Source organism: Tubulanus polymorphus, chromosome 2 (assembly GCF_964204645.1).
Source record: "Tubulanus polymorphus chromosome 2, tnTubPoly1.2, whole genome shotgun sequence".
NCBI lineage: Eukaryota > Metazoa > Nemertea > Palaeonemertea > Tubulaniformes > Tubulanidae > Tubulanus > Tubulanus polymorphus.
The window spans coordinates 8,305,937-8,319,902 of record NC_134026.1 but is presented as its reverse complement, the minus strand read 5'-3'; the positions used below and the strand labels follow the sequence as shown (position 1 = coordinate 8,319,902).

Here is a 13,966-nt window from a genome sequence, read left to right as displayed (position 1 = left end):
ATTGATCTTTCCGTGGCGACTGAGACTGTTTCGAGGCGTAGACATATACGGCGATTAGCTATGAGTAACGAGACCGAAGAATATTTATACCGAAAATCCATATCCGAAGAATAGTTATACCTTGAATCCGCTACCGAAGTTTAGACAAATCCATCATCCAATGGCGGCGCGATTGCGCGAAAGATAGCTTTTCGCCCGTAATTCAGCAATAAATCGAGATAATCATACATGTGATTGATTTTCGTGCCTTGCCCCGATAGCCGCATGGCTCGAATGAAAATAAAGAGGATGACTTCTTTAAAGTAAAAGTTTCCAGACTTAACTGCCGGCCGTGGACGTGGTTGTTGACGTTACGTGTTGCTGCTCTCTGCTATTTTGCAGTCAAAAGGTAACAATTTTGAATCGAATTTGACTCTTGGCGGCACTCGTTCGACCGCAGTGGTGCGAAAATGACGTATCGGCTACGGACGCAGTACAGTATATTCCTATCTGGTTTACCGATGGACGAGCGCGCGCAGTTGGCGAAAATGATCAAGAAGCTCGGAGGAGTGTATTTGAATAGCGAGGTAATAGCCTGCATTCTTCATCAATTGATAACGAGACGAGTTAATGGGTCATCCTTATTACCGAGATGATGTAATTTACCGAGATGACATGAAATATAGCATATTTATTCCTTATCGATTTTAACACTTGAAATCATGTTATATCAGTAATAAATACGTTCTAAAGTCATATTTCACAAGAACCCCCCACTAATGTTTCGCTTGCAGCCCTCCCATTGCTAAATCTGCCCTTTTCAAAATTAGTGGCCATTCCAATTTTAAGGTCCATCCCCAATGAAATCCGCCAGTGTGGAACTATGGACTAAACAATACAAAGTGTTTCATCAAAGTTCTATGATCAAATGATGTATTATCATTGTATACGAGATAGTTAGTGCTATATTCTTGTTTCCTATAGAGTTTTAAATCAACTTGCACTCACATCGTCTGTGGAAAATTAAGCCGAAGTGAAAAATTTCTCGGTGGTTGCGCAACAGGTAGGTTAGTTCAGAATTTGATAGCCGATGCTTAGTACGACGAGGCTGTTTTTTTTTTTGAACGCCGGAAACCAACTATTCTTTTATAGGTAAATGGATTGTCACTCCGAATTTTATACGACACAGCGCCGTACAGGGCGAATGGGTGTCTGAGGCTAAATACGAATGGAACGAAAGCATGGCGGCGAATGTGGATGTCAAATGTGGCGGTAATCTTCTCGGCGCTCCGAGACGTAATCGCATGCGGAACTCCAGCGACTCGACTCAATCCGGAGCATTTTCCGGTTGGAGGGCTATCATTCTCGTGAATAACAAAACGAAAGCTGCTGTTTTTAAACGGTAAGGTGCTTCTGAAATCCCCAGGATATTCGTAATAGGTGGTCATGGCTGCAACCTATGTAGTGACTCCAAAAATTACCTGGGCTAACATCTTAATGCACATTTTGAAAGACTTGTTTCAGTTCATTGCCCTGCAGGAACCCTACAACTCCTTGATTCTGAAAACACTCCTTCTAAATGGAAACTCCTTTAAATTGAACAAAATGTTTTTAAACTCTTTTATAAACTCTTCAATTTTGAGAAATAGACAATTAGAAATATTTTCATAGACTATGCCTAAATCGGTACAGTTAACAATAAATGGTTTACCGAGATTACCACCAGTACCCAGGAGTTTACAGTAATTGGACTGTGATGCAGATGCTTCCTTCGAAATTCCTTATATCCATGTATGACTGATCTGATTTCAAAATCACCTGGTACTTTTCTGTGTATTTGAGATGAAAGAAATGTATTGTTTTAACTTTCGTAGGCTCCTTGAAGCTGGTGGCGCGATGACTTTTTCATACAAGCCGCCCTTCAGTTCTATGACGATACGTAAGAGTGCTATTACTCACGCATTCGTCGATGTTACCAATAAAGAAAGCGCGAGACCTTTGCAAGAAATCGGTATACCCTGTCTGCTGCCGGAATATATTGGAGACTATATAATCCGGGTGAGTAAGCTTTTCTAAAGGAAAGCTAACATAATAAATCCACTGCGACTATGATGATTCTGTTTTTGTTATGAGTTGTCAGTTAAAGTTCGATCCATTGCGAGATTCCCCTCAAAATTCTAGCTCATAACATGTTCTTCTTTAAGATTGTCAAATCGTCAAGTCAAGCGAAGTGGGCATGGTGTCCCTGTAGCCCTTTCTCAGCATCCTCCCCCGGCAGGGATTTGAACCTGATGGCATCAAGACTCGCCACCGTACGAAACCCTGCCACACTAACCCGAATACACAGCTAAGATGATATTTTATTTTAGCCCGGGTTTTTTCGTGAGAATTTGCATCAGCGATTATACAACAGGCAATCTGATTGGTCCTGCACGCCTGTGACAGGGTTTTGTGCTGAGTTTGAGTCTAGCGATGCTATCGGGTTCGCCAAACCGAGAGACCATGTAAATGTTTATAGTTATTAGTTCACTGTTTTAATGAGATGTAAGTAATTAGCAGCAAGCTTGACACTCTGTGTATTAGGCCATACACATTTCTCTGTTAGAATTAAGTTCAGTTCATTTCACGGATAAAGCAACGTTGTAATACGCGATTTTGGATATGTCCGTCTCACAGGACTCTAGTGTACCCCGGCCCCCTTCTCTCTTTTCACAGTTCGAATCCTTGCCAAGGGAGGATGTTCTTGTTTAGTGTAATTTGGCTACTTGAGCAATACCAAAGCGAGGTTGTCATTGAGGCAGCTATTTTTGGAACCTCAATATTACAAACGTGAATACGTCTAGGTCTATTGAAAACCAGAAATTTTACGAAACGAAAAACTATCATAATGAACATTTTTTTTGTCTCTATTCTTAGGGTATGTGCAAAAAAAAGTTCCGTTACGCTACGGAGATTTGATTCGATAACTTTCAATTTGAATTCCTTGCAGGATCCCGCACCTGATCCGCGGGAGTTCTTCATCGATCGAGAAGCGAAATCCGTCGCGAAATTAATCGAAAATCACGCGTCCTGCAGCGCGAACGACAACATCAATATGTCTCCCGTCGTAGTATCGTCTCAAAGGCAATCGTTGCTACCAGAAGTTAAGATGAACTCGAACGGCCGCGGTCAGAAGAGCGGCAATCCGTCGGCGAAGAGATCCGGCGCCAAACGAAAGATTCTACAAAATTCTACGCCGAAAAATGGCCGCAATTTGTTCGACTATTTCCCGTCGGTTGGCAAAACAGCTAAATCCGTCGCTATTGCTGATTCCAACGCAAAAATTGTCGATTCTGCGACTTCTGCTGATTCCACTGCTACTTCGGTTAATTCCAATTGGAAAATTCTCAAGTCTGCAACATCTGCTAATTCCAATATAGAAATTGTCAAGTCTGTTACTTCAGTTAATTCCGACAGGAAAATTGTCGATTCTACAACTTCTGCTGATTCCAATGCGAAAATTGTCAAGTCTGCTACTTCAATTAATTCTAATAGGGGAAATCTCAAGTCTGCAACTTCAGTCAATTCCAATACGAAAATTGTCAAGTCTTTACCACCTGCTGATTCCAACGTGAAAATTGTCAAGTCTTTACCACCTGCTGATTCCAATGTGAAAATTGTCAAGTCTGCCACTTCTGCTGATTCCAATGCACAAAATATGCAGTCTGCTACTGGTACTTGTGGGAAATCTGGTCATCTGAGTAAAGCTAGTCAACAGGCGATGAAATCACCTGTCGGCAATAATAGTGGACTTGTTGATCTTACGCAAGAAAGTACAAGCGATGATTCGGACATCGCAATCATTTCTGTACGCCCGGGAAAGGATAATTGCAGAAACGCCATCCATTCGGATTATTATCCATCTGCCGCTATTGAAGTCCAGCAAATCAGACGTTCGCGTCGGCATATCGTAAAGAAACATGCCTGTACGGACAATTGTTGCTCTGCTACACCGAAGAAGGACGCACAGGAACTGTGCGGCAATCTGCGGGAAACAGTGAAATCTGAATGCTTGGAAGTTATTAAGAAAGGTTGGTAATCTTAGATACTTATTGAATAATTGTTTCGTCAATTTTGTTTACCGATATGTACCGGTATTATAAACATGTACAAACTTGACTGATGTCCTATGATGGCTCAGTCAAATAGTGCAGAATTCATTCTGGCCATTGAATTAGTTATAATAGTATACTCACCGACCTTTGCAAGCGCAGTTGTAGCTGTTTAGAAATAGAATTTACCCCCATTTTAACCTCAGTTCATTGGGTTAATACAGAACCATCTGATGACAGACGGGCTCCTTATTCTGATGATGGAACGGAAGTTGCGACGAAGAATGAAGTTTTAAAAAGAAGGTTTAAACGCGATGAAGAAGACAAAAATGTCTCGAATAAACGAAGAAAGGTTTGTCGAAATAATAGATAGTATCTCATTATAACTTTAAATAATTGTTAATTTGAAATATCTTCATATCGTTCTCGCCTTCACAGCTCTGTCAGGATCCCTGTTGTTGGAAGCCGATGAATATAGTAAATGTGAACAAACTTTCATCACCGGTAAGTTAATCTAAAATCACGTTTACTTTTCTTGGGAGCTTTCCTTTTGCTTTTCGATGTCGCCGTAGAAAATATGAGGGGTTGAATTTCTTCAACTTCGATTCCTTCCGACTCCAACCTGAGTTTAGGCATTAGCTAACAGCTGAGACAGAGTGGTTTCATTTTAATAAGTCTTTAAAATTTATCTTATCTCTTTCATGCTCACTAATCAACAGAAAACCGATGATGTGGCGGTGATACAGTTGTCGAACACGATGACTAGTATATTTGATACGTGCGTTGAGGAGCAGCACCACCACCTAGCTGTCGACTCATTGCTATCGGCTATCTCGTCGACTCGGTATCCTCAGCCGTGCACCCTCAACGTCCTCATGACTAAGATTCTTTTGGTACGTAAAGTTTGTTTGATTTCTTCGACAACTTTTCAAATTCAACTCCTGCAAACTGGAAAATGCTCTTCTTCAATATGAGCAAAAATGCCTAAAACTCCATTAAAACTCCTTCAATTTGAGAAATAAGCAATATAAATTTTTGTCTAGTTTGTCGTGTTCAGTAAACTACGTCTAAATCGATACAAATGATTTTGTACCAAATTAGGCAGTAACTGAATTAGAAATTGGGTTTCGTTTAGGTACCGGTAGTATATAGGGTTTGCGTACAAAACCACCAATTTAAAGGTTCACTGAGAAAACAATACTGATTTTGGAGGATCTACAGTAATTAGCATATGAAAGTGATGCAGTTACTTCCTCGAAATTTGAATTTTCTCCTTTAAAACTCCATCTAGGAATGACCGATCTGCAGGGACTCCGTTTCATATGCACACTATGTACTGATCATGCTGGGTGGTGCCAGTCACTCAAATGTTTGTTAAAAAACCTGATGCCAGTTGTCTCATGCTGCCTTTGGACCTGTGAATGCAAATGCCTTATAACCTTGTGTGTTCAGGAAAGCATGTTTACCGTATCTCAAACTGCGTAGTTCGACCTGTGAATGCATTCTGTTCAAAATTAATTTCTTGACGTACTCATTAACATCAGAATGAAGCATAACTTGCCTGTTTCCAGCTCGTTAACCGTACGTGATAGATCTTCGTTTTGATTTATTTCTTATCGATACTCGTTTACTCAAAAATTGAATTACGAAATAATCATTTTAGCGCGCCTTGATTTTCAGTTATCGACGGATTCTTCGAAATCTATGACGGCTTACTCGACGCTTCAAAGGATTCTCGCGATTCATCCGCCGCGGAATCTGGCGTTGTTGGAATGCTTTCAACAGTCGCTGTGCGTCGACGGCAAGGTGACTTTAAATCGCGGCCAAGAATGGATTTTGGTGAAAGAAGTGATAAGGTGCGCTCGGTTTTCTCAGGATTTAGATCTACGGTAGACTCATCTTAACTGGAATCCTTTCAAGTCGCGTTATCTACGACTCCTTGATACCTTTAAAACTCCTTCAAAATAGAAAATGCTTTTAAAGGCGCTTGAAACTCTTTATAAAAGCAAAATGCCCAAAACTTCTTTGAAGCTTCTTTCTGAACTTCGTAGTTCTAGTTACTATTTGATAATGAGAAATGCTGATTTGATTTGTTTGATGCATACTGAATTATGAAACATGAATCCGAGGGTCTTACCGTTGATTACTGATTAATTCGAACATTTTCTCTCATATTTTAATAATGTCACGAAATGTACCGGTAACTAAAATTTTAGATTTGAGCACTTTCTTTGAATTGCTAAATTTCACGTTATTCTTCCTGTTGTATTTTTTCAGTCAGTCGGTTCAGAATGTAAAAAGTGCTCCGATTAAAAACGAGACGGACAGCGACGACGAGTCGATGGATGACGACGACACAAAGGAGGAAATCTCTCCCGGCGTACGCGCTCGCAATAATAAACTGCTGTTGAAATTCTTGGTCTCTCTCTTCCAAGAAAACGCCCGCTACTACTTTCACAAGTACGTATGTTAAACGAATTCTGTAAATAATGTAAGAAGTCCCACAAATAGAATATTATATTATGTTATTTATTAATCGTTTCGTTTTGATAAAATATATCATATGAAATATCTAATTCCAATAGTGGGACTTCCTTGATTATCTACAGTGAAAACATTAAAGTGTTTCATTGGACTACGCCCTATTTGTTAGCGCTAGGACTGCGCTTATACGGGTGGCCACTTACCTGGAAATCAGGGAAAAGTCTGGTAATAGGGACACCAATATTTAGTTTTTAGCCCGCTTGAGACTTTAGTTCACTTATTGTTCATCTGTTCGAGGTGTAGATCATTGAAATTGTCGGATTGTTGAGCATTTAAAAGCACTTAGTGGGCATGCACCAGTGTCCCTGCACCCCTAGTTTTTTATTGGCATGACAAAGAATAGTTGTTTTTACTTTCAGCACGGAGAAGAAGGTGTTTCCTTGTCTGTTGGGTACGATTATATGGCCCGGATGTCAGCCCGGTCAGACGGTTAACAATCATTGTAAACAGTTGCTTGATCTACTCGTCGAAGCAATTTCGAATGAAGCTGAGGTGAGCGTTTTGTACCTTGATTCTCTAGTTCTGCCACCGACGCAAAAGCTGAGTAAGCTCTTAAAAACTGGAAGAGAATATTACTGTATCCTAGGTCCGAGACAATTCACAATATGGTTACCGGGTAGATGAATATGTAACTTAACGCCAAGAGTTTTCGTGAACAAATAATATGTATTTTTGCAACAGAAACGACCCGAAGACATATTTGGATGAAAAGGCCAAGTGCCCTAGCTGCTTGACGTTTATTATTACAAAAACATAAAAATTAGAAATGTCAAAAACGCCCTAGCTGTTTTTGACGTATACAAAAAAAAACCCATTACAAACTTATTAACTAATATTTATACAATGATATTATAAACATAGAATAATAAAATTATCGCCAAAACTAGCTGTTTTGACCTAGTTATGGAGATGAATAATACAGAGTTACGTAATATTAAGACGAAGTCAAACGCCCTAGCTGTTTGACCTAATTAATTAATGAGTTTATACGCCAAAGTGGGCTCAGAAAATGCCACACAGCCACCCATATGTGGCTGAGCCCACAGAGACTATCTAGACAGCCTTATATACTTGCGGTAAGCTTCCGACCCCCAGCGGCCAGCTGCCCTTATCTGCGCATCGGGGACCCCCTGGCTGCTGCGCTGGTAGCCGCTCCGATGCGAAAAGAGTGGCCCTTGTAACGTTTCACGCTCGGGATGCGGAAGAGAAAGGAACTTGTACTCAACAGTGATTGGCTGAGAACAAGGAGATATTGGCGGCGCTCCAGCTGGAGGCGCCTGGCAAAGCGCTCGGTTCGTTTCGGTCGCAAAAATGTTGATGAGCAATCGTTACTCGCCCATCTCTTGTTTTACGAATCTAACTCAAAATCGATGAAAAAAGCCTTCTTTATGATGGCAAATATTTGTTATGATTGCCATGCTTTTTTGCGCCTTTATAGCAAGAAGTAATTCAGATGATACAGTGTATGGTTGGAATTCTGTCTCAGTGCTTCTTGCAAGCCGACAAACTGACCGCGGGATCTATCGATTTAGGCCATCGGACATCTTCGTTCGTACACGAACTGTCTAACAGAATGATGGGTATGTACTAAGGTAGCTGTGAAATTTACTTGCCACAACTTTTGAAATCGGAAAGCATTTATGACCGAACAGGGTGGCTACTGACTTGGAAACCCTGGAAAACTCAGGGGGAGTTTTACCAGATCGGAGAATCCGTTTGCCTCCAATCGTACTCTATTATTGGTCATGTGACTTTTTGGAGTATCTGAAACCTCCTTTCTGTCGAGATGGTGTGATTCGGATTTTGTGTGGAGCCAACCGGAGATTTCGTATGGCGACTTCGGAGGTCATAAAAGAGTACGCCCAGGGAATCAGAAAATCTAGAAAATTATTAGGGAAATCTCCGGGAATTTAGTTCATTATTTTGAGTTAATGGGAAATTCGCTACATAACTGAACTTGGGTAAAAGTGTGGATAAGAACGTGTTAATTGACTTGTGCATTATGATTTTCTTTGCTAGGCGAATGGCACCTCAAACCGGAGTTGATGATAAAGTTTTTACAAACGCTTTCGAATCCTCATTTAACGATGCACGTGGCGCGAGTTACGCTCGAAACTATGGACGACAGTATCGTGAAAATTATTCCTGACCAGCCGTTAGACCTCGAAAAAATCGTGAGTACCCGATACAAACTTGACTGCGACTACTATATTTGAGAGTAGTTACGTACTACTTTTTGAAGACCTACGACTACACTCTATTTGAGAGTTGTCTTTTGAAAACCTCAATTACCCCCAAAATTATCTAAATAATTTAGTGTCTAATTTAGTGTGTCTGTACAAACCGAGTCGTTCATTAAGGTCAGCTAATATGTTTAAACTGTCTCATGTGTCATGCAATACAATTTTTTACGGTAATCGAGCTTTTGCTTGCGCTGCCCCTGTTTTATGGAATAATCTGCCTTTAACCTTACGTACTAGTGATGATATTAATTATTTTAAAACCAATCTAAAAACATTTCTTTTTACTCAGTATTATGATAACTAATGTTTTATTAAAACTATATTATTATCTTAATGTATTCATTATTGTAAACCGCCTTGAAACGCAGTGTAAAGTGGTATATGAATAAGATTATTATTATTATTAAATACCCTCCAAGTCAGAATAACATATTGTTCATTTTCAATCAAATTACTATTTTTCATGTCAAAATTACTCTGTTTAGTGCTGAAAACTACTCCAAAATGGAAATACTTGGTGAGAAAAAGTGGGACTATTTGTCTTTGATTATTAATTGTCCTCTGAATTTAATGATTAGATGCAGGCAAACTCCGGTTCAGTCACCAACCTTATCCAACCTGTCGACTTATCCAATTGACAATTTATACTCAGTAAATTGAATTGGAAATATTGATTGGAACTGAAAAAATTGTAACGACTCATCTAATGATGACTTTAACTGGCTGTATCTAATGGAGGTTTCATCGTTGATTTTATGAAAATTATTTGCAGATTACTCAGTATTTGTTTGTGCTGCCCAAACTGATCGGTGGTCCGATGTCGCCTCACAAACCGAAACGACCCGCGCGATCGCGGAAAGATAAGAGAGCCCTGAAAGTCATAGCGTAAGATATCAATACGGTTTCTCCTTGTTAGTAATCGTTTGCCTTGGTCTATGCTGATTTTCAATGAATCTATAAGCCCCAAGTATCCAATGCTTTTCACATATACAGTAGACTCATTTGCCTCAGATCTCGCAGGACTTAAAAATTCCCTGGGGGGTATTAGCGAATTGCAACCCAGTCGGAGGGACCATAGGTTGTTGCCATATGTACTAGAATACAAAAAATTTTAACATTTTTTTATCGAGGACACAATCGACTCGGAGTCTACTGTCATACTGTAGCGCTCCCTCGGGGCGGCACCACTGACCTGGAAACCTGGAAAGCTCAGGGTATCGTAAGGAATCTCGAAAAAAATCATGGAAAACATTGGCAATGCGACAAATTTTGCAAAAAACCTGGAAAACTCAGGGATTTTGGATATGTTATTGACTAAGCATTTCTTAATTAATGCTTGATTCATTGAAAATTTTAAACGAAGAAATTCCTTGGACTAAAAAAAAATCGGCCGACCGAATGACGTGTACTTCTTTTTGCCAGGGTTAATGATCTTAAATTTCAGTCATTCAAATACGTTACTAGTGAAAACGAAAGAAAAGCCGGATGCGAAGAATTCACCGCAGAAAAAGGTCGCGATTATTAATAAGAGAAATGCCAAAGGTGCGTGGAATTCAGGTCGAAATGCTTTTATCAGAGAGTTACGCTCATCGGGAAAGTCCTACTGCATGTTTTTCTAAATTTTCTAGGGGAGACTAAACTCCATGTCGCTTGTCGGAGGAATAACTTTTGCAAAGTGAAAGAGCTCTTAACAATCCCTGGTGAGTATATATCAGGCTTCCATACGGTCATGGAAAAGTTGGATTTGTCAAGGAATCTGCATTCACAAACAGTTTTATTCTTTCGTGTTATTTTCTGTTGAATACTCAAATGCGAATGCTTCTCCAAATTCTAGGTATAGACATAAACGCTAAAGATAACGCCGGTTGGACCCCTCTTCACGAAGCCTGCAACCACGGAAGCACCGAATGCGTGAAACTGTTACTCAATTTCAAACCGCACAAAACGATTAATTGTTACTTCAAGAACAATAACAATAATGGTCAGTATTAGTAAAGCCGGGGCACAAATCTGCAAGTTATATTTCCAATTGTAGCAAAGACCTGTTTTTTTGCGGTATTTTGCCCGATGTTTGTAGTACATACCGGTAACTCATTCAGGTGTTGACATGACCTGGAAATCTGGGACAAAGGTTGAGCCATTGATATCATACCAGTTCTGTAGTGATTTGAAAGATTGTCAATTACTTTAGTAGATTTGTAGAATATTGACTCAATTTTGTTGCAGTTCTTCTATTCGAATATTTTTACTATTAGGGATCATTCACTTATTACGTACGCATAAAATTTGAATTTTTCAATCCCCCTCTGTACGCAAAATCGGCCATTTTTTCATAGACATTTAGCATTACAGTATGCAATTGCACTGACCCCTCCCCTCCCCTAATGCGTACTTAATAAATGAATGACCTCTTAATGAATATACGACTATCATCTGAACGCTGACTAACTATTAACAGCTTAACGGTATTAATCAAGGAACGAAAACATTCTCGTTTTTTAGATAAGTTTACGGGGATGGTCGATCTACTCGCTTGCAACGACGAGAACGTCACGCCGCTTCACGACGCGGTCCTCAACAACCGAGTCGAAGTCGCTAGGTTGCTCATCAAACGCGGAGGTGAATAGTCGATTCTCGAAAAATACGCCGCTGAACGCGTTCGCGTTCGCGGCTGCCATGTTTCCTCTCATTCGCTGCTACTACTACTAGTTTAGGAAATAGAGCTAGTATATTAGCCAATGTTAAAAAAATTGTCAATAGGACTGCGTCATTCCAATTGCTGGAGTACAAATATCTAACAGTGAATAAGAAGGATAAGCTAGGAGATAACTCGTAGTGGCATTGATGTTCATTCAAACAACTTAAACATGTATTAACCCTTTCAGTGCATCTACATCGCATTGCGGTGTATGAATTGGTGATGTTTTTTGCTAGTACACCGCACTGCGGTGTATTGATGTAATAAGTAATTAGTTTTTATCTCTATTGAAAGATGGCAGCACCTGTGAAACATAGTGAAATACTAGTTACTAACGATACACCGCGCCGCGGTGTAGACGCACTATAGTGGTATTCCCGTTATTCAACACACTAGGGTGGAATTTAAAAAAATGCTCAAATTATCTCCAGCACTATAGGGTATTGATTAGTCATCACTGAAAGGGTTAAGTAAATCGCAAATTTAGACTAAAAATAGAAATGACTTGAAAGATGTTACCGTATGACTTATCCCATGATTACTTAAGCTGGTTTAATTGTACTTAATTCGAATTTTACTCCGACGCTGATCTATTTCCGAAATTCAATTGAATAGGCCTCCATACGAAATGAATCGGGTACGGCTAAATATTTGATTTCGTTCATTTGTAGGTTCTTTGTTGCTGCAAGCAAAAACGATACTGAATTATACGCCCCTGGATCTGGCCGAGTCCGAACAAATGCAGCAAGTGTTATTGAATCCATCGCAAGGTAAATAAACTATTGGGAACGTCACTTGATATGTTAATCATTTGTGAAAAAATTTAAGTGAAGCGCCCATCGAAATATCAAGTATTTTGATCCCCTTTTTGTTCTGTATACCATGGAGCTCGGAATTTTATGCGCAAAGTGCTTTATTCATTAAAAAACGAAATTTCGTTTTAATCCGTGCCGATTGTGATCAGTAACCGTTTATGTTATTGCATCTATGTGTGACAAACGCTGATATTTTTTTGCGAGAAAAAATGTGAAAAAGCCAATTGTTAGGATTTGAAAAATGTGCAAATTCCTGATTTCATTGTTCTAACCCCAGGGCCCAGTTGCGCAGTCGTGACTTGAGTCCAAAAGTGGTCTCAAATCTTAAGACTGGTGTTAAGTTGTTAGATTGGCTGTAAAACCAAGTTGGTCTTAGACTGGTCTTAAGTCTTAGCTGCGACTATGCAACTGGCCCATGGATTAATAACCGGTATACATGATTGTAAAACCTGTACAGCGACATAAGGCAATGACCCTGACTACAGTAGACTCCCTCGGATGTCTGTTGAAATATTTTTTGTGACATTATTTTTGAAAAAACAAAACCTAACGAACTGGTATATCAGTCAAGTCGGACACATTTATACGGTCCGAAAACGTCCGACTAGGGTTCGTAGTCTACTGTACCAATTAGTGATCGTCAATGATTTTCAGGATCACACCTCCAGACATTTGTAATCGGTTAAATAGAATATTCGAAAGAATGTTTATTCATTTTACAATGGAACCTCGTTACCACGAACTTCACGGGACCAGAAAATGTGTTCGTTATAACCGAAAGTTCGTTGTATCCAGTGTGAAATTAAATTCTCTTACTCGGGGTGAAATTCTATATTTGTTATATCCGATGAATCGTCGTATCCGAGTCCGTTATAACGAGGTTCCGCTGTACAATTAAAAGCCAACTACACGTACAAATTTAAGATTAGGAAAACGAAATTTATTATTCTAGAAATCTTAATTGCTACTACACGTGTTTGTTTATTATTTTATTAGGTTTTTCGCAAATATCCAACAGTCAATCGTCGTCTATCAGCGAGTCGGGCGATATGACTTTAGACTCGTCGCTGCTGCACGAGACGGCGATCGAGACCGCGTACGCGGACGTGTTGGGCTCGGGCGTTTTTCGTCGATTCGCCGGCGAACACGAATGCAACAAGTTGGTCGTGCTCGTTTTCAACATGTTGAAGTCGTATCTCGTCTGCCGCGACGCGACTCGCGCCGACGCCGATAGGAGAAATACGACAGCGGCGTCGATGAAACGGTCGCTAGAAGCGTTCGACGAACATTTGAAGCAGTTGTCTCAGGATGGAAAAGGTTTAGAAAAGTGGCCCGTTATACGGTATCAGTGGAGTTGTATTGTTGATTTGTAGTTAGAGAAAAATTGGAGAAAATTGTTATGTACATTTATAAGAATTAGTGATAGACGAATAAAATATCTATGATTATATATTAGAGAATGTTTTAAGCGTGTTGTTTGTTCTCCGTGGTAATCAATATTCACAGCTTGCATCGTCCTTGCAGTAACATTTCGTTAAGTCACCTTTTCCCCGGACCTCGCCCCTACAAAAATCCTAGATCCGCCCTGGCTTTATG

At 39.8% G+C, this 13,966-nt stretch overlaps 1 protein-coding gene across 2 annotated transcripts; it reads left to right on the top strand.

The window, feature by feature from the left end:
- The first annotated feature begins 151 nt into the window (after positions 1-151).
- Positions 152-13,796, top strand: LOC141899964 (SMC5-SMC6 complex localization factor protein 1-like). Of its 2 annotated transcripts, none has more exons than XM_074786612.1 (20): positions 152-388; positions 964-1,042; positions 1,132-1,381; positions 1,854-2,037; positions 2,969-4,049; positions 4,295-4,422; positions 4,509-4,574; positions 4,790-4,963; positions 5,751-5,926; positions 6,348-6,530; positions 6,974-7,106; positions 8,053-8,194; positions 8,634-8,788; positions 9,630-9,742; positions 10,302-10,399; positions 10,486-10,557; positions 10,692-10,838; positions 11,360-11,476; positions 12,227-12,325; positions 13,367-13,796. In XM_074786612.1, exons 3-20 carry the CDS (start codon positions 1,221-1,223, stop codon positions 13,741-13,743), a joined length of 3,606 nt encoding a protein of 1,201 aa, XP_074642713.1. In that variant the 5' UTR covers positions 152-388; positions 964-1,042; positions 1,132-1,220; the 3' UTR covers positions 13,744-13,796. The 2 variants fall into 2 exon arrangements, with proteins under 2 accessions (XP_074642713.1, XP_074642712.1); XM_074786611.1 differs by having other exon boundaries at positions 152-566.
- The last annotated feature ends 170 nt before the right edge of the window (positions 13,797-13,966 follow it).